The 19,462-nt window shown below is 48.5% G+C and overlaps 1 protein-coding gene across 4 annotated transcripts in view; it reads left to right on the forward strand.

The window, feature by feature from the left end:
* The first annotated feature begins 18 nt into the window (after positions 1–18).
* Positions 19–19,462, forward strand: part of ZBTB34 (zinc finger and BTB domain containing 34) — a 46,702-nt gene continuing 27,258 nt past the window's right edge. The window contains exon 1 of one of the 4 annotated variants that reach the window (XM_042965088.1): positions 19–164. In XM_042965088.1, the coding sequence (XP_042821022.1) occupies positions 160–164 (5 nt within the window). In that variant the 5' untranslated portion in view covers positions 19–159. Of the gene's footprint in view, positions 165–18,683; positions 18,732–18,972; positions 19,226–19,462 lie in introns of those variants that run through there. The other 3 variants (XM_042965087.1, XM_042965082.1, XM_042965083.1) reach the window with 3 other exon arrangements.

The following is a 19,462-nucleotide window of genomic DNA, read 5'->3' on the forward strand; positions in this document are numbered from 1 at the left end:
GGTTTATTTAGATTTCCTCACAGCCAATGCAGAGACTGCTTCCCACCAGACCACCGGCGCACTCCTGGAGACGGTCTCCGTGCCCAGGCATCTCGGAGGGTACGCCGCTCTAGAACTTGCCCGCAGTCAGTGGACCAGCCAGCAGGTCGGCCGCAGGAAATGAGGTAAGCGCGAGCCTGACGTAGCAGTCCTCTATGACTTGGCGAATGATTTTAGACATGTCCTCGGTGCAGAAAGTGAAAGATGGGAACCCTGTGCCCTTCCAACTCTGTCTTGTGTTCATAAGAAAACTCGGTCCGTGTTCTGTTTAGAGTTCAGTGAAGGAAGATGGGCGCAGACGGCATTTTTTTTTTCCCCCTTAACGAGAAACCAGAAGGGCACTGAGAGTGAGGAAGGAAGTTTGTCTTCTGAGCTGGTCTGACTAGTTTGAGTCAAAACCAAGTAATGGGATTTTATAAGCTACCACTTTCTTGTCGGTTGCTGCAATGACAGGAGAGTCCCCGTGGCCTCTGAGGGAGTATGCGGGCTCTATAAAAACAAGGTAATTCATAAGCAGTATTGTAGGTAAATCTACATTCTAAAAAATAGTGGCATGATCCTTAGACTCTAATGATTTTGAGTTCTATTTTTTTTTTCTTCCTATTCCAAAATAAGAAACCAGTACTGAAGCCATTAAATGTATTTATAACTTAATAAGATACTAGTTACTCCCCAGAGTATACTGGTCTGCCTAATGTAACAGCTAACCTTTATTAATGGAGGCCAAAGAGTGCTTCTAGAACTGCCCCTGTCTTGTTAATTTGGGGGGCCAGTAATGCTGTGATAAAATCCCACTTGTTAGGTTTCTCTGAAAAGATCCCCAACCGCACGACACTTCACTCAATGATGGATGGATGCCAAATCAGCAAACGCTGCTAGAATTCCTGCAGGATCTGGCTGAGTAGAAATTGTAAGGCTTTAAAATGACAGCAGTGACCTTGAACCAAACTCGAAAGGATTAATTTTTACATAATTTATATAGTGTGTCCTAATGTGTGAGGTATCTTTTGTCTACTGAAAATGTGAACATACAGAGAATTTTCTCGGAGAGAATTTTTTTTTATTGCAGTTCTGTAGATTTATTAGGTTCTGAGCACACACTCAACCCGCTGAACACCATACCTACTTTAATAGGTATAAGAAGAATTGGGATTACAGCCTAAAAATAACAGCTCTAAGTGAAGGTTCATTGCATGCTTAATATGTGCTAAGTACTTCACTTGCATGAACTCATTTATTCCTCCTAACAGTCCCATTGAGGTCAAATTTTATTCCAGGCCACTCCACGTGGCAGAAAAGGATGACAGCTTCCTATTCTGTTGGACAGATGGGTATTTTTCCCCCTTAGGGAAACCTCTCTTTCTAAACCTTTACTCCTGGGACAGCAGGCTGCCTGTGTCTGAAGGTGAGATTCAGAGAATCTCTGAGAGTTGTCCCTCTCTATCTGCAGGACACTGAGCACGGCTTCTGATGCTGGGGAGCTTGCCCCTGGGCTGGATTATCCTTCCAGTGCCTTTAGGTGGTGGGTGACTCACTGAGTACCCCTCGGTTTTTTTGCACTTTGCTGTCTTTGGAGAAATAGAGACCCTACGCAGAGACTGCCAGGTCTGGTGGTGGCAGCTAACCCTACGTGAACTCCCTGGGTTCAGGAATTACAGGTAGAAATTAAATCCAGGAATAGAGAGAGTCCACGAATTTTCAGGCTGGTAGAAAAGTTCTATCAATCAGGCCTTCCTCCAAGGAATGGACAGAGAAAGGGAGCACCCTTCTGACCAGAGCAACTTTGATTTCACGTGGTGCGATCGACCAACTGCTCATTCCATAGAGCATTCGTTTGCCCGGAGCCCACTGTGTTCCACACTATTCTAAGCACTTCCCATGGATTAGCTTTTCACTCTGACACTAACCCTGCAAGGTAGATCCCCATCTAGCAGGATGCTGACAGCAGAGCCAGGATTCCAACCCAGGCAGCCTGAGTCCTGGGCTCCACTGGGCTTACTTGTGCTCTGTTGCTGTCCGGTGACTGCCCAAGAGGAAACCCCACTCTACCGGCTGGTGCCCCACGTGTTTAATTCTGAACGAAAATAACCTAGAGAGGGGTTCCAAAGGCCAAGGGCTTATCTGGGCCCCCTGACCACCGCCCTGGTGTTAATCTCCAGGAGATTTTGGGTTTCAGCACAAGTAGCACCTGCTTATCTCTGGGTCTCTGGGCCCCAGGTTGGCCCACCCTGTTCCCATCAGCCTCTGGGACAGCCACTCCCTCACAATGATCTCCACTCCTGACATATTCTCCTCCCATTTGACTGCCCCAAGGCTTCTTCCTCCCTAAGCAGACCTAATCCTGTCACCCTCCATGATCCATCTGATGGGGATCTTAGCTTGACATCCAAGGCTCCAGTCTGACAGTGGCCTACTTGTCCATTCTTACCTGCCAATCCCCACTTGGGCTCTGGCTGCTCTCTGTAGGCTTGTCTTTGTCCTTGCCTTCTCTTTGTCCTTGCCTTCTCTTTGTCCTTGAATACTCATCTTCTCCTTGTCATCCACAACTCGCTAACCTTTGTCCTCCTGGAAAACTCCTTTTGCGTGTTCGAGGCTCTGCAAAAATAATCTCTGCGGTATCTTCCCCGAGCACCCCTGGAAATTATTCACACCACTCAGTGATTCCATGTCATTTTGAACTTAGTCCTGCTGAAGCGTTGTCCCTGTATTGTAATCTCCTATGTACCATCCATTCTTTACACACACTCACGTCCCCTGCTAGACAATGGGCTCCTCAGAAAAAGGAACTATGTTTTAATTATCTCTGAGCGGATGTTTCTGGCACCATCCTGTTCCTGGCACAGTCAAGAAATACTGCTGAATTTAAAAAATAATAATAGATGCAGATTTGCTGGTCAGTCTTTATCCACGTTACAGCCATGGACTTTTTGCTTTGTCAGAGACCTCTCTCAAGAAGTATAGGCACCCAACAGTCCTGAAGTGACCTCTTCCAACAGAATGTCACCCAAATGTCACAGAAATTGCCTGTTGGCTGAGAATTCTGAGATAAGTATAGGTCCTCTTGCTTAACCCAAAGGAAAGATTTTTTATCGGGGAAGGCACTTAGCTATGGTGCTGGACACTGGTTTATGTAAGCCAGGTCAGGCAGAAGAGGGTGTTGAGATTTATCAAACAGTGATTTCTGGTGGAGAAAAGTCAGTGTCCGGCTCAAACCAAATGGTTAGTAGAGTAACTTACAGTTGACAACTTGCTTTGGAAGCAGAATAAGCTGAATTGTCCCACTCCCTGTGAAATATATCAGCCCTATGGTGAAGAAAAGGGACTAATTTTTGTTGTTGTTGTTGTTAATTTCTGCAGAGAAATGTATTTTAGAAGAGGGCATATTTTCAATGAGATTTTGGCATAGTTAAAACACATGTTACATGTTATTTGGTGCTTCATCTAATAGTAAAATTTATGGCAATTGATTAAGGACCAAAATTGCTTTTAGGGGCACCCTAAAAGGGTGGCTTAGACAGTTAAGCGTCCAACTCTTGATCTCAGCTGAGGTCTTGATCTCAGTGTTGTGAGTTCAAGCCACATATTGGGATCCATGCTGGGTGTGGAGCCTCCTTAAAAAAAAGTTGCTTTTGGACAACAGTCAAATTGTGATTGTGCCGACCTGAGCTTTAAGTAACAGTAGAATGTTGTAATCAGGAAACACAATCTGGGCTAGACAACTGGGGGGAGTATATGCAATAAAGACTATTTGTTTTGTGTGACTGGCTCCGAGAGAGCATGGCAGGAGACTCTCTTGGCCATCTGAAAGTAGAAAGGGCAGCAGTGAGCTTGTGACTCTCACAAGGAGCTCTCCCGAGAAGGTGTCAAACAGTTCTGTTGGAAGTGGTTTCAAAAGCGTCTTAGGCCAAATGCCTCTAATCTTCTTTTTCTTTTCTTTTCTTTCTTTTTTTTTTAATTTTTAAATGTTTATTTTTGAGAGAGAGACAGACATACAGAGCATGAGCTGGGCAGGGGCAGAGAGAGGGAGACACAGAATCTGAAGCAAGCTCCAGGCTCTGAGCTGTCAGCACTGAGCCTGACATGGGGTTTGAACTCACAAACCACGAGATTATGACCTGAGCCAAAGTCAAACGCTTAACCCCCCGAGCCACCCAGGCACCCCTAATCTTTTTAAGTAGAAGAGTCATTTCTGAATATCAGAAAATTTTGCAGAAACCTCCCCCCCGCCCCCCCCCCACACAAATAGTTGATAAAGAAAAATTCAAAATCTCAGAACACTAGTATGACTTCCATAACGCTTCAGTGCATCTGTATTTCTTCTTTAAAAAGCATAGTTGAAAGGTACCAGTGCAAATGTGGAAGACCACAAAAGGAGCTTTGTATCCTTCCAATCTATTCTTTGGTTCATTCATTCACTCATTTGGTATTTATTTACCAAATATTTATGGACCATCTGTGTTGGCCCGAGGCTGGGCCTTCAGAAGCTGATTCTCTGGTCTCCAGAGGTTGTGAAAAGCACTCCAGGAGACAAAGAAATGGACATTTCAGGATAGGTCCTTTGCTGTCTGTGTCACATAATTGACTCAACCTTATGAATCCACCTGGAAATAATATGAATCATAAACTTCAAGACAACATTTCTCAAACAAACCTGATAGTGGGTGGTAACCGGGTCACTCTTGGGTGTGGTGTAAGCCACCGAACTTAATTCATCTACAGGCCCAAACCCAAGTGACAGCCATTTCCTGTGATAGCTGTATAGCTTCCCTCAGTCTCACCTGCTTTTCTGGGTTTTGAGTTAACTCATCACAGTCATCTCAAGGGTGAAATGGAGAAAAACTTCCCCATCACCGACTCATTTCTGCCTCCCAGCATTTTTTAATTCCCCTTTCTTGAGCAGAATCCTTTGATCATAATTTGTCCACCATAGTTCGTCCCATTGAATTCACAAAGGCAATATAGAAGCTATAGAATAAATCAGTAACAGGTCCTCAAAGAGTGCACTATCTAGTAGACAAGAATCATGCTTTCAAAAAAAAGTTAAGAGGCTACTATTATGTGCTATTCTAACTGCTGGGGATATAGCAATAAATAAAACAAAATTTCTTCTGGAGTTCCCATTCTGGAGGCAGGTAAGACTGGTACCTCTCTAAGGCTAAGAAGTTGCCTTGGAGAAGTAGCACGTGGGGTGCTTGGGTGGCTCTCAGTTGGTTAAGTATCCAAGTTTGGCTCAGGTCATGATCTCGCAGTTCATGAACCTGAGCCCTACCTTGGGCTCTGTGCTGCCAGTGATTCTTTCTCTCTCTCTCTCTCTCTCTCTCTCTCTCTCTCTCTCTCTCTCTCTCTCCCCCCCCTCCCTCCCTCCCCTGCTCACAGGCACTCTCTCTCTCTCTCTCTCTGTCTAAAAAATAAACATTAAAAAAAAAAAAAGAAGCCCAGACTCACACAGGGACAGAATGACTAGGGGTACGCAGGAAGCCTTCCTCATGCTGGCATCCTCTGAGCAGAGATGGGTGGAATTCTGACCAACCAAACTGTGGTTTGGAGTGAAGAGGAGGCCAACCCCTCCCAACCTCCCAACCCCCCCCCCCCCCCCCCCCCCCCCCCCCCCCCCCCCGCCGAGAGAAAAGTATGAAGAAGAGCACAGAGATGAGGAAGTATGAAAGGAACCGTGGAAATACAGTAGGAAAGGTAGCTTGGGCAGCCAAGTTCTTACTATGGTAATACTACTCATTTACTGTATGCCGGGCTCTGTGCTACAGTCTTCACATATGATATCTCTTTAGATCTTTACTGTAACCCAGATTGCAAGGTAAGGGAAAACCGAGGCTCAGAGTGGTTAAGTAAGCAGCCCAGCCAGAATTCTAGACTAGGTCACCTGACTCTGGAGCCCAAGATCGTAGCGATTACACCATGTTGGTGCCCAAGGTCATGGAGGGCCTCTGATCCCAGGCTAAGGAGTGTGGATTTGATTTCGTAGGCAATGATCAGAGCTGTCACAGAGATTAACCCAATGGAATGAGAAATGACCTAGGACGTGTTGTTTGTGCTGCGTTCCCTACATGGGCTGAGTGACAGATGATAGGCCTGGAGGGAGGAACCATCACATGCTAGGTAAGCCAAGTTCGGTGTCAGTAATGGAATGGGGCAAGCTGTACTAGTAGCCTAATGGAGGACTGTTGTTAACCTAGATAGGGCCATCAGAACAAGAACTGTGGAGGCTCCTTCTACACTTGGTTTTCTTCCACGGGGTTTTGGCCACCGGCACTCGTCATGTACTCTCCAGGCCTGCATGCCAGCCAAATTCCTTTAATGTAATTGAGAAATGTCTTCAAGAATGGGTAGCACTCACCCTCTTCTCTACACGAAGGTCATGAGAGGAATCTCAAGAACCCTAACCCCACACACAGTCAATGAAATCCAATTCTTTGATGATTAAAAGGAAGCTGTCACCACCCCTGTCCTCATTATCTCTCACCTACGTTATTGCACCAGTCTAGTCTCCCTGCTCTGCATCCTACCCACACCTGTCAGCCTCACTCTTTTGTTGTGTCCCCAAGCTGTTCCCAAGGCCCTAAATCCCACCAAAGTAGGCCCCCACTCTCCGAACTGTAGGCTTAGACTTCCTTTCTGGTTTGCTTCCACTGTTTCTCCATCCTACCTATTCTTTCCAGCCAAACCCCATTTTCTTTGAGCTTGCCCTCAAATTCCCTGCAACCAAGGGCATCACTAATGCTCCCTCTCCTGCCCAGAATAAGGGCCATTTCCAACACCACCTCCTCTGAGTAGCTTTCACTGTCCTGCCCAGTTCAGTTTCCTCTGTCCTTCCTTAGGGCCCCATAACGCTTAGGTTGTATCCCTCACGCAGGCATCATTTGCACGCACCTTGCTAAGCTTTGTGAGGACCAGCAGGTGTCAACACCTTGTGCCTGCATCCATTCCATTTCTGTGTCCCTTCCAGCACGGGGCCTGGTGCCCAACATGTTTGTTCGGTTGAAGTCAGAACCGTCCCCTGTGTCTGTAGGAAGGCTTGAGTAGGACAATTGCAAGATGGGGAGACCAAATACTCGCTAAAATAAAAAGACCTCAAAGTCTTGTTTCGTTGAGAGCTGAAAACGTATGACACTGTACCATTATTGGCTGTGTTCCCTCTTGTATACCCGATCAGCCAGCAAATGCAGATGTTTTTATAACCAGCCACCCCAAGGCCAAGAACTGTTTCAGAAATGACTGGGTATTGAAGGTCAGCCATGTCGCATTCAAGTTAGTCCGTTCTTCAAGACTGAATTGTACTGACTCACAATGTACAGTCATTGCTACACCTCCACCAGCCCCTAAGCAGCTGTCACTGCCTGGTGCCTGGGATCAGGGACCGAATGCTGGTCTCAAACCAGGTCACGTACAACAGTCACACCCACAGCCAAGCTGCTTCTGCACCTCCCGATCTCTCCAACCTCTGCAAATGGAGGCTGATGATAACTCAGCTGCATTTTCTTTTTGAACTTAGAAAAATGCCTAGCTTGGCTAACTTTAAAAACACAGTGTCTTCCTTGTTCTTTGAGTAATCTTATCACAGTCACAAACCACTGCTTTCAGAAAGCCGACCCCAAAGAAACACCCCCCACCACCCGCTGCCTTGAGTAGGATCAAAGTCAACTTGCTATTCGATAGAATGCCTGGGAGGCAGCTTGTCCTGTGATCAGAGGGTATTTGGGGGAGATTCTGCGCTGTGCACGGGCAGCCTCAGGATCTCTGCTTGGGAGCCTCTCCCCAGATACGACCCTGTCAGCTCCAGGCGAAACTGTTAAATGTTTTCTCCAGACAAGAGCTGCACTTTCTAGCAGCTACTGACCCCTGGCCCCCATTAGGGGTCATGATATAGAACTTGTGCAGACAGTGATCAAGGAAGAGACTCTGGACAAGTTCCTCTCCTGCGCTAGCAAAAGAACATCTTCCCTTAGTAGATTTTAATGATCCCTATGGACATAAGCGAACTAGGCTGGGCATGCTAGTCTTTTCATGGTTCTGTGAATGTGTTTAAACATACAGAAACTTACACAAATATTTGCATTATCATTGTGTGATTCAGTCCTGGACCTCAGGATTTCCTGCAGGCCACATGCACTTTTTTTGTGTAACTGAAGTATGATCAAGCATAAAAGAGCACAAATCATAATGCACAGCTCAATGAATTTTCACAAAATGAATGTATCCGTGTTGCCCGTACCCGGATCAAAACACCCGGGGCTCAAAATTCCCCTCATTCTTCTTTCCAGGAGTAACCTATCCTGACTAGTAGTGGCACCATTAGTTTTGGCTGTCTTTGGACTTTATACAAGTGGGATCATACAGGGGCGCCTGGGTAGTTCAAACAGTTAAGCTTCTGACTTCGGCTCCAGTCATGATCTCACTGTTCATGGGTTCGAGCCCCATGTTGGCACTGTGCTGACAGCTCAGAGCCTGGAACCTACTTTGGATTCTGTGTCTCCCTCTCTCTCTCTGCCCCCCACCTCCCCACTTGTGCGCGTGCTCTCTTTCTCTCTCTTTCAAAAATAAGCAAACATTTAAAAAATGAAATAAAAAAACAGGGGCGACTGGGTGGCTCAGTCGGTTCAGCGTCCGACTTCAGCTCGGGTCATGATCTCGCAGCTCCTGAGTTCGAGCCCCACTTCCGGCTCTGTGCTGCCAGCTCGGAGCCTGGAGCCTGCTTCGGATTCTGTGTCTCCCTCGCTCTCTGTCCCTCCGCTGCTCAGATTCTGGATCTCTCTCTCAAAAATAGACATTAAAAAAAATTTTTTTTTATTGAAAAAAAAAAAAAGGTCAGCTCAGACTGCATCAGCGTACCATACTCTGCAGCAGGCCATTTCAGTTTTGAGTGAGATTGTCAGACGTAACTCTCATCTGCTAGAAACAGCATTCCCAACTACAGGAATGTGATGCAGACAAGGGAAATGAGGGTATTTGGAGAGATTCCTGGGTCAACAGTACGGCTTGAACCCTGCTGAGCTTTCAAAAAAGGGCCCTGCTTACACTTTTACCTCCAACTCTTTCCCCTGAGTTTCTAGGTCTCTCAACATAAAGGGCCACGGTCAGTCTTTTTGGGGTGTGTCTGAGAATTCAAAAGGGCCTTTCTGCCAAGGAAGTTTAACCAGGAGAGGCACCTAGAAGCTGAAGCAGCAGTAAAACTTAAGAGCTCCGCACAATTGATTGAAACAAATGGCTGTCCCATGAGTACGTTTCTAGAACACATCATCGGTACAAGATCGTTAATGTGTTGACGGAAGAGAGATTGTTTTAGGAGACCATGGACTCTCCCACTGGGAGAGGGAACAACGTCAGGTACATGCTACTCTTGGCACCTGGGGTATTGCTTGCTGTTGCTCACTTGTTAGAGCTAAGGTGGCCTGTTTTTCAGTTCTGTGGAAAGGCAGGGTGAGCAGCAGTTCCAAGAGAAGGTTGGAATGAGGACTCAGGAGGGCTGGCGTGGCAGGGGGCGGTCCGCCTCCAGCAGGGCGGCTAGACTGCTGCCTGCTCAGGAGGGCTCTGTGAATCTGTATTTCCTGGTTCGGAGCCATCTCATCCTAGTGGGAGCCAGCTGGAGCCCGACCTCTTTTTGTCCTTCTTTTGTTCCTGGCTTTAAAACATTTATTGAGCCCTTGCCTTGTGCCCAGCTTGGTGCTGGGCACAGGAACCACAGTGAGAAACGAGACATCGTCCCTGCTCTCAAGTCACAGGAAGCCCCTGACAACAGGAAATGCTGGTAACTTCTAAGAATTGCAAGAGAGCAGGACAGCTGCTTATGCCTGACAGACAAGGTAGCAGATGCCCGGGAGCCCAGTGTGATAGCTCCCAGGTCGTTGGACATACTAGAGAAGCCTCAGCAGGAAAAGAAGATTCATCCTAACAAACCCCAATATGGACATATGAGCTACTGGTTTTTGTGTGTTTATCATATACTCATGAGGCACTTTGCAAGAGTGTTACAACTGCGGTCTCATTATACCACTACTGACAAGCATCTGGAGTCAGAACACTTGTTAGCTCCATTTTACCGATGAGGAGACAAGCTCAGAGGGGTTACGGATCTTCACTTTGCTCAGTGAGTTTTTTTTTTTTTTTTTTTTTAACGTTTATTTATTTTGGGGACAGAGAGAGACAGAGCATGAACGGGGGAGGGGCAGAGAGAGAGGGAGACACAGAATCGGAAACAGGCTCCAGGCTCTGAGCCATCAGCCCAGAGCCCGACGCGGGGCTCGAACTCACGGACCGCGAGATCGTGACCTGAGCTGAAGTCGGACGCCCAACCGACTGAGCCACCCAGGCGCCCCGCTCAGTGAGTTTTAACCATAGTCCTTAATGTATTACATGACCAGAAGCTGAACCACCCCTCATAAGACTTCAGGCTTAAAAGGCCTGCCTAATAATCCAAAGTAGATGAGCACGTCCAACTTCGTTGAAACTTCAAGGAGCTCAAGGAGAAAGAAATAAGAAGAAGCTTAAATGAAGAGGAGAATGGGTAGAAGGTTACTCACTTATCTGAGTGTCTTGTGAGTTCCCGGGGGCAGGTTAAAAAATAAGAAGTGTTGGGACACCTGGGTGGCTCAGTTGTTGAAGCCTCCGACTCTTGCTTTTGGCTCAGGTCGTGATCTCACAGTTCGTGAGTTTGAGCCCCACGTCAGGCTCTGTACTGACAGTGTAGAGCCTGCTTGGGATTATCTCTCTCTCTCTCCATCTCAAAATAAACAAACTTAAAAGAACAGGAAGTGTTGCGGTGTAAATTGTCAGCTAAGCCTGGCTTCTATGTTGGGAAATAGCAAAGGTGCCTTGGTTCTGACCAGGAGAAGGAACCAATGCAGAGATGTTGAGATTCTCTCTGAGCAAAGGATTATCCTGGACAAATTGAACCCACTGATTAGTTTGGCAATGAATGCCAAGGTTGCTGAAAGACTACTTATTTTCAGAGAGGAGAGAAATCATGTCTTACAAACCAGGTCTTTAGGAATGAAGAAAAGGCCAAGATACCACCATCTTCTTGAGTCTTGACTGACAGGGAAGGCATCAAGGCCTTTGAACAGAGACTGTTCTTTGTGGGGTTGGGGGATGAGAGTAGGAGGGAGGGAGGGAGCAGATGAGTTGAAGAGTTTTTCTCTTTAAGTGGCCAGAGGCAAAGATTCCAGGAGCTAAGCTCCAATGATGAAAGGGGATCATCTCAATGATGAAAGGAGAATGACAGTGTCCAGTGGAGGGGAGGGGAGGGGACATCTGGAGGAGGGGTGGGGAGAAGAAGCTAGGGTGCACCTCCATACTGTGTTGCCCCTTGCATTGCTGCCATTGGTTCAGTCCCTCATATGTTAACAGCTCCTACTGATTCAGCACCCACCAAGCACAAGGCTCTAAAAACCATTTTGCCTCTCCTATCTCATGGGATTCTCATAACAACCATCTGGAGCAATTACTATTACCATCCCCATTTTACAGATGAGAAAACTGAGGTTCAGAAGTCTGATGAACTTGCCCAGGGTCTCATGTTTTTTATTTTTTTGTTTTAGTTTTGTTTTTTACCATGGGACCAATCTTGGAAATACAATGAAAGAAGCACTGAATCTGAAAACAAAGTCAACCCAGTTCAGGGCCAGGGATGGACAGAGCTGAGACCAGGGGACAGAAGGGACATAGGAGCTAGTGAGGAGCAGATCCTGGAGGAGCCCAGATGAAGAGGACTGATCAGAGCAGGGTAGGTACACAGGGTTGAGGCAAACCCCAGGTCAACATCAGCAGGGAGGAAGGAGATTAAGGTCAGGAAGGCAGGGAATGGTGCCATGGGCCCCTGTTCACACTGTAGGTGGGACCATCCTCTTGTTTGACATAGAGGGTGAGAATTTCAAACTAGTATCAGACTCTCTCACTGGGTGATGTAGTGTCTTTTCCCCCTTTTCCTTCCCTGTTCACTTTTTCCACAGCCCTTCTCCCCATCTAACAGGCTATATGTTTTGCCTCTCTTTCCCTGACCATTCCTGAAAGGTGGAGATTCCCCCACCCCGCACCCCATCCACTACGATATCCCCAGGATGTAGAGCAATGTTTGGCACTCAGCTAGCCCTCAATAATTATTTGTTGGATGAATAAATATGGGACAATAATATCACGCCAGGGTTTCTTAGGCCTCAGTTGCCTCCACTGCCCAGCTGATCTGCTTTGAGCCCGGTGATCTCACCTCTCCTGTTGGGACTCCCTCAGCCACTGATTTCTGCAGCTTGCAGGAGCACGGTGAGGATGCGCACGGGCTCTAGGCGGCAGCACCTTACTCCTGCTCAGCAAGAGCCAAAAAAGCAAAGGTCGGGGTAGCAGTTGACAAATGTCTACATTGGCCAAAACTCATTAGACCTCACTAAAGCTGATTAAGAGAAAAAGAAAGATGGACTCTCCTCCCTCCACAATGCCTGGGACCATCCCACAGACCCACAGAATAGGGACTCTATTCCCAAAGGGCTCCCCTTTATTCTGATTCTGTTGTAAGGAGGAAAGGACTAAAGGACTAGCAAGAAGGAAAAAAGAGATAAAAAGAAACACCCCCTCGTCAGATCCTCATATTTGAAATCGTTAGTGAGGCCTTCAAACAATCAGATGTCATGACTTTTATTTTTAAATAGCTCTCAACTCAGAAAAGCACTGAAGTCATGTCTAAGGTCAGTGGAACTATTTGCTCTAGGGAAATTTACTTAGGGAGGAAAAGATCCGCCTCCCCAGGTATCTTTTTAAAGAGTCTTGGTCATCAAAGTCCTCCTGCAAAGCCCTCTGACTTCTGAGCGACAGCAAGCAAAGTTTCTAGTCTAGCGTTTGATGGACAGGATGTTGGCTTGACATTAAACACATGTGGTGGCGTGAATGCTCTTCACGTGCGGTTTGCTCAGTTCATTGAAATCCAAGGCGTGCCCAGCGGGTTTATGCCTGGTTTATAACACTTAGAGCACAAAGTCACCTTTTAAACCAGGCTAGATCTTTGCAGATGTCTCCACTGTACTGACTTTAGTCAGACATATGCCTTTGAGAAAAAGCGATGTGAGTTACAACAGTCCCCCTTGACATAGCTCTTAAGAATGCTATTGATTCTGAGATATACTCTGGATTTATTGATCTGCATTTGGGACAAAAACAAAAACACAACCAGATTAAATATACTCATTGATTGTAAGGTGTCTTCTGATTTCAAGAATGTTTCAATGTGTCAAAAGAGGAAATTTGTGAGTCTAGTGACTTACTAACGCAACTCTAAAGACTCCCCCATTCTTGGGGTGCCTGGCTGACTCAGTTGGTAGAGCATGGGACTCTTGATCTCACTCAGATTGTGGGTTCAAGCCCCATGTTGGGTATAGAGCTTACTTAAAATAAAAAAAGATATCCCCATTTTCTTTTTTTTCTTTCTTTCTTTTTTTTTAATGTTTATTTATTTTTGAGAGACAGAGCTCGAGCCAGGGAGGGCACAGAGAGAGAGAGAGAGAGAGAGAGACAGAGAGAGACAGAGAGAGACCCAGAATCCGAAGCAAGCTCCCAGCACTGAGCTGTCAGCACAGAGCCCAATGCAGGGCTGGAACCCACAAACTGCAAGATTACAACTTGAGCCTAAGTCAGATGCTCAACCAACTGAGCCACCCACGCACCCCCCACTCCCCCATTTTCTTAACCAGAATCCAACACTGCCCTACCACAGTATGTATGAGTGTAAGTATGAAACTTTGCAGTTAATAGCTTTGATGAAAACTAGGAGGCAAAGGCACTAGGCCAAACGTGGTCCTGTATGTGTTCGTGTACCCTCTTTTGAAGAGCAGCTACCCTTTTTGCCCAGGTAGCTGTGTCCTACGCAGGAAGTAGGGCAGAGAGGAGCCAAGCTACAAAACAGGGGCTGGTCAGGACCAAAGACTATTTACACAGATGGGGAGACTCAGTTGTGAGGTGTGATGCAGGTAAAAGAAGAGAAGAAATAGGGGTTCATTCTCTTCATTCACTCATTCATCCACTCATTCATTCTTTGTCTCACTCAGCAAATATTTATTACTGATCATTTAGCACCAGGTTCTCTGCAGGGTGCAGAGGAAATGGATCAGTTAAACAACCCCTGACCTCAAGGAACAAAGACCTAGATGCAAAAACAGGTAACCAACCATTATCTATTAATGCAATGGATATTTATTGAGTGCCAAGCACAGGAGATACAGCAGGAAAGAAGTCAGGAAAGGTCTCATCCTCATGGAGTTTATAGGCTAGTGGTGGGGGACATATATTAAACTCATAATTGTACAGGTAATTAATTAATTACCACTGTGGTTACTACAAAGGAGAAGTACAGAATGCCAGCAAAATCAATTAAAGGGGCGGTCCTGGAGAATCAGCCGGAAACCAAGAGAGACCAGACCAAGAAAAAAAAAAAAGACAGTGAGGCAAGACTCTAGAGGTGGCACCTGTGCCCGGTGGGTGTCAGCAGGGCTCAGGTCTAAGGGAAGCCAAGCCCACTCAGCAGCTGGATAGGTGAGCTAGGAGAAGAGGAGACAGCAAGCCATCTCTTCAGGAAGTGAGAAAAGGCTTCATAGAAATGGGTGAGGGCTCTTGAAGCCAGCCTTTCTCCCTTGCTTTCTTGTTGACCAAAATAATTATTGAGTGTGCCATGCTGGAAGCATTATATCATTCTCTTTCTCTTTCTTTCTTTTTTTAAAACTTTTTATATTTATTTTTGAAAGGGGAGGAGGAGCAGAGTGAGAGGGAGACACAGAATCTGAAGCAGGCTCCAGGCTCCGAGCTGTCAGCACAGACCCCAAGGCGGGGCTCGAACTCACAAACTGTGAGATCATGATCTGAGCTGAAATCAAGAGTTGGACTCTTAACCTACTGAGCCGTGTGGGTACCCCGTGTCATTATCTTATGCACACGTAGCATAGCCTGTGTGCGTGTGTGTGTGCGTGTGTGTGTGTGTGTGTGTGTTTAATTTTAGAGAGAACGAGAAAGCTCAATCAGGGGAGAGGGGTAGAAGGAGAGAGAATCTTAAGCAGGCTTCATGCTCAGCATGGAGCCCAACGCAGGGCTTGATCCCATAGCCCTGGGATCATGACCTGAGCCGAAATCAAGAGTCGGACACTCAACTGACTGAGCCATCCAGGCGCCTCGCGTTATATCATTATCTTATTTACCCACGGAAGAGGTAGGTCCCGAAATCCTGTACACAGACACAGAGGCCAGTGCTGAGCAGGATGAGTGTCTTCCCCTGGATCGGATAGGTCATGGAGCTCTGTGGCTGAGAGGGACCTGAGACCTGGATCTGTCTCACTGCTTAGTGACAGCATTCTTCTGCCTAGTCTTGGCTGTGGGAAGGGAGTATGAATCGTAGCCCACGGGCCAATCACCACTGAATAGATGAAGAAGAGAGATTCAGAGGGGTGAACCAACTACCTGGCCCCTATCACACAGGCAGGGAAGATGAGAGGAGTCTCTAAGGAAGAGTGCTCTTCCTGGACTGGGTGGAATACTGACACTACTCTGCAGAGGTGGCCAGGTGGAAGGAACCCTGATCCTCTGAGATGTTCTAAGAAGTCAGTGGACATCTTGGGACTATTTGGAGAGACAGATGCCCCCTGCTGGCCCAAAACGACTTATGTAGTGAGGCATTTGGAAGGGACGTACCAATGGGTCCTGGTGAGGGGAGCAAGAATGAGGTAACTCCAAATAATTCATACAGTTTTTTTGTTTTATTTATTTTTAATATATTTTTTAAAGTTTATTTATTTTGAGAGCGAGAGAGAGGGAAGGGGGAGAGATAATCCTAAGGAGGCTCTGCACCCTTAGTCTGTGAAGCCTGATGCTGGGCTCCAAATCACACTGTGAGATCAAGACTTGAACTGAAGTAGGATGCTTAACCGACTAAACCACCCAGGCTCCCCCTTTTTTAAATTTGAGAGAGAGAGAGGGAGAATATCTTAAGCAGTTTCCACACTCAGCATGGAGCCTGATTCAGGGCTCCCACGATCCTGGGATCATGACCTAAGCCGAAATCAAGAGTTGGACGCTCAACTGACTGAGCCACCCAGGGACCCTGGAGGTTTTTATTTTATTTTATTTTAAGATTTTATTTTTAAGTAATCTCTATACCCAGCATGGGGCTTGAACTCACACCCCCAAGATCAAGAGTCACATGTTCTACCAGTGGAGCCAGCCAGGTGCCCCCAAACTCTGGGGATTTTGAAGTGGGCCAGAGCCACATAGCATAGCCTGATTTCTGACAGAAAGGGTCTCCTTGTAGGAAACAGAAGAGAGAGAGGCTGGAATCTGATAACTTGGCTATCTTGACTCATCAAGTGCTCAGGAATCTGGAATAGGTGAGAAGTGGAGGTCCAGGAGCATCTGTCCTAGGAAGGGAGAAGAGGAAAGAAGGGGAAGGGACTTCATTTACAAGTACTTCACACACCATTTCCACTGACATGTGACATGGAGGGGGAGGCTGGGAGATGTGTTTCAGCCATGTGCCTCAGAAGAGGGGAAGGCAGAACACAGATATTAGCAAACACCAGCTGTCACTGTCACAAATGCTGACCCCCATGATGGCAGAACCACTCTTTGACCGGACGGAAGGTTAACGCCAGACTTTGATGAGACGTGAATTTGATCGCTTCATAAACACTGCCGGCAAAACTGGGAAACTGTGGAGTGCTTTAATGTACTTCATTTTAATATGAAGCCCATACATAACCCTCTAGACTCTTTTTATTTCAAATGGGCTAAAAAATCATTTTTAAAATGCCACCAAGATTATGTGAAAGTCGAAACGCATACACTCCAATTGTGGAGGAGTGACAATTTTCTAACTAAAATAAATTAGTAAGGGTTATGACACATAATCAGCCAAATGACAAAAATAAAAGCAGGGCACTGGAAAAATATATGAGTTTAGTGGCCCAAGTAGGTGGGGGCATAAAAATAAATGTGTGAGGGGAATACCCAGTGTCCATTGGACAGATGGCCAGTAACTTTGAGACACATGGCAAAAAGGTTAAACACTTAGGAACATTTTAGTCTTTATGGTCCTTAATGGCGTGCAAATACTGTATTATAGCCAAGAAGACGACCCCAACTCTTACCAATAAAGTGAGCAAAAATCAGTTAAAATGATGAGGCCTACAGCTGGTGTGACGGGAAACAGGAACTCACTCATGTGGGCTTTGTGAGTCAGCCCAGTGGTCCTGAGGAAACCTGGCCCTGACAAGATGACGCGTTCCTGTGCCCTGGCGTTCACTGATCTCACTCTTGGGGACAGATCTCAAGGAAATAGCTCAAGAGGAATAGTAATTAGAGAGCATGACTGTCTGCCCAGGTGCCTGCAGTTAGGAACTGGTTACCTAAAATTCTGTGTTTGGAATATTCTGTTGCCATAAGAAGTTCCTGTCTGGAGTCAGAGAGAGAGGGGAGCTCATCCCAAATCTGCCACTTAGCTGTGTGACTTTAGATATGTCACTCAACCTCTCTGAGCCTCCGTTCCCTCCTGGATAACACGGGGATAAAAACAGATTGCTACCCCTTGGGGTTGTGTATTAAAGGAGATAGTGTCTATAAAGTGTCAACACAGTGCCCTGCACAGACCGCTTAACAAAGGGCAGCTGTTGTTACTGGAAGGTGACTGCTTGGTCGATCTCAGAGAAAGAGGTCCTGTTTGCAAGGGATGAAGTGGCATCAGGAAGTCTCAGCTTTGTATCTTTAAGAGCTGGCATCTGGACTTCTGGTTTGTTTGTTTTTTCACGAAGTCAGAAAAGGGAAAATAAACCTCTGCCACTACTACTCAGGAGTCCACCAAAATGCAAAGGGGGTAGACCTCTTCACACGGGGGTAAATTCGCCTGAAGCAGAGAGGAAAATGCCGGCCGGGCTCGCACTTGAAGCAGAGTGGGGTCAACCCTGGGGTGTCTCCAAGGATTTGGAAATGCACATTTTTTGAGGCCTGCTCTGCGACACGGGTTTTATAAACCCAAGTTCGAAGTTTTTATCTCCAGCTTTGGTGGGGGCGGGGGGGGGGGAGAGTAGGTAATCTGCCCAAGGTCACACGTTAAGTGACCCGGTATGACTGGTCCCCAGGCTGGTGCTGGTAACCACTGCACCTTACTGCCTTCAGCTGTCCTGCCGAGCGCGGCTCGGGGGACGGGAAGGCACCCGAAGGGCTGCGGGATCGAGGGTGTCAGAAGGGGAGAGCTGAGCTGAGGGTGGTCGCAGGCTCCCTGTGGTGGCAGGTCGAGGGTCCTGGCCTATCCGTTCCTCTCCGGGAGCCCCGGGCGCGCCCCACTGCAGAGTCCTCCTCCCACCAGCAGGGGGCGCCGAGGAGCATGCGGGCGGGAGGTCGTGGGGCGCAGAACCGCCGCCGCTCCCTTTCGGAGTTGACATCAAGGCCGCCGCTCGCCCGCGCGCCCGCGGTGAGGCTCCGGGACGCGGCCGAGACGGGATCCGGGCCCCGGAGCTCCCCGGCAGAGGCCAGTCCCACCGCGCCACCACCCCCGTCCAAGGCTGCCCGGAAGCGCTGGCGCCGAGGGGGCGGGGCCGGGAAGCGCTTCCGGGGGCGGGGGGCGCGGGCTGGGGCGGCAGCCGGAGCGGCGGGGACGGGCCTGGCGCCGGCGGCGGCGGAGGGGGCGCCGCGGGCGGGCGATGTGAGCGCGGCGCTCTCGGCAGGTGAGGCGCGGCGGCCGGGGGCGGCGGGTGGCGGGCGGCGGCCGAGGCGCGGGCGGAGCCGGCGGGGTGGGGGGCAGCCCTCGGCCGCTGTCCGGCTCCCTCTGGGCGCGGCGGGGCGGGAGCGTCCGCGCCTGGTCAGTCCGGCGGGTGGGCGGGTGGCGCGGGCTGGAGCCGAGGCCGGGCGGGGTCGGGAGGCCCGGGCACCTGCTCCGGCCAGGCGCGCGCCCCGGAGGGGCCAGTCGTGCTCGGCCCTGGAGTCCGGGCGCCGCCGGCGGGGCCGAGGGTCGCGCTCGGCCAGCTGACCCGGGCTCCCCAGCCTCCGCCCCGGGCGTCTCGGGATCCCCTGCTTCCGGGCCCCTCGCTCTCAGGGGCGCTCCCCTTTTGTACCGGGAGGCCGGATGGTTGAGTGCCCTGAAGGGCCTGGCCGGGCCGCGGGGTCGGCCCTGCTGGCGGCTGTAGCGGAGCCCCTGCCCCACGCCACCGCCTTTCTTCAGGTAAACAGGCGGCGGCGCGTCCTGCTTGGCCCTAGACGTCTCCATGGTCACTCTCGCCCTCAGTCGGTCTTCACATTAAGGAGGGCCGGGCTGGGGTTGGCCTCGGGCTGTAAACACTGCCCTTCTCGGTTGGGCGGCTGTGCTTTAGGCGGCACTAGTCTGGGAGTTGTCTTGAGGCTTTCAGCAAGCCATTTCCGCGCTGGGCCTCAGTTTCCCCATCTGATCAGTGAGGGTTTT

The sequence above is a fragment of the Panthera tigris genome, chromosome D4, assembly GCF_018350195.1.
Source record: "Panthera tigris isolate Pti1 chromosome D4, P.tigris_Pti1_mat1.1, whole genome shotgun sequence".
Classification (NCBI taxonomy): Eukaryota; Metazoa; Chordata; class Mammalia; order Carnivora; family Felidae; genus Panthera; species Panthera tigris.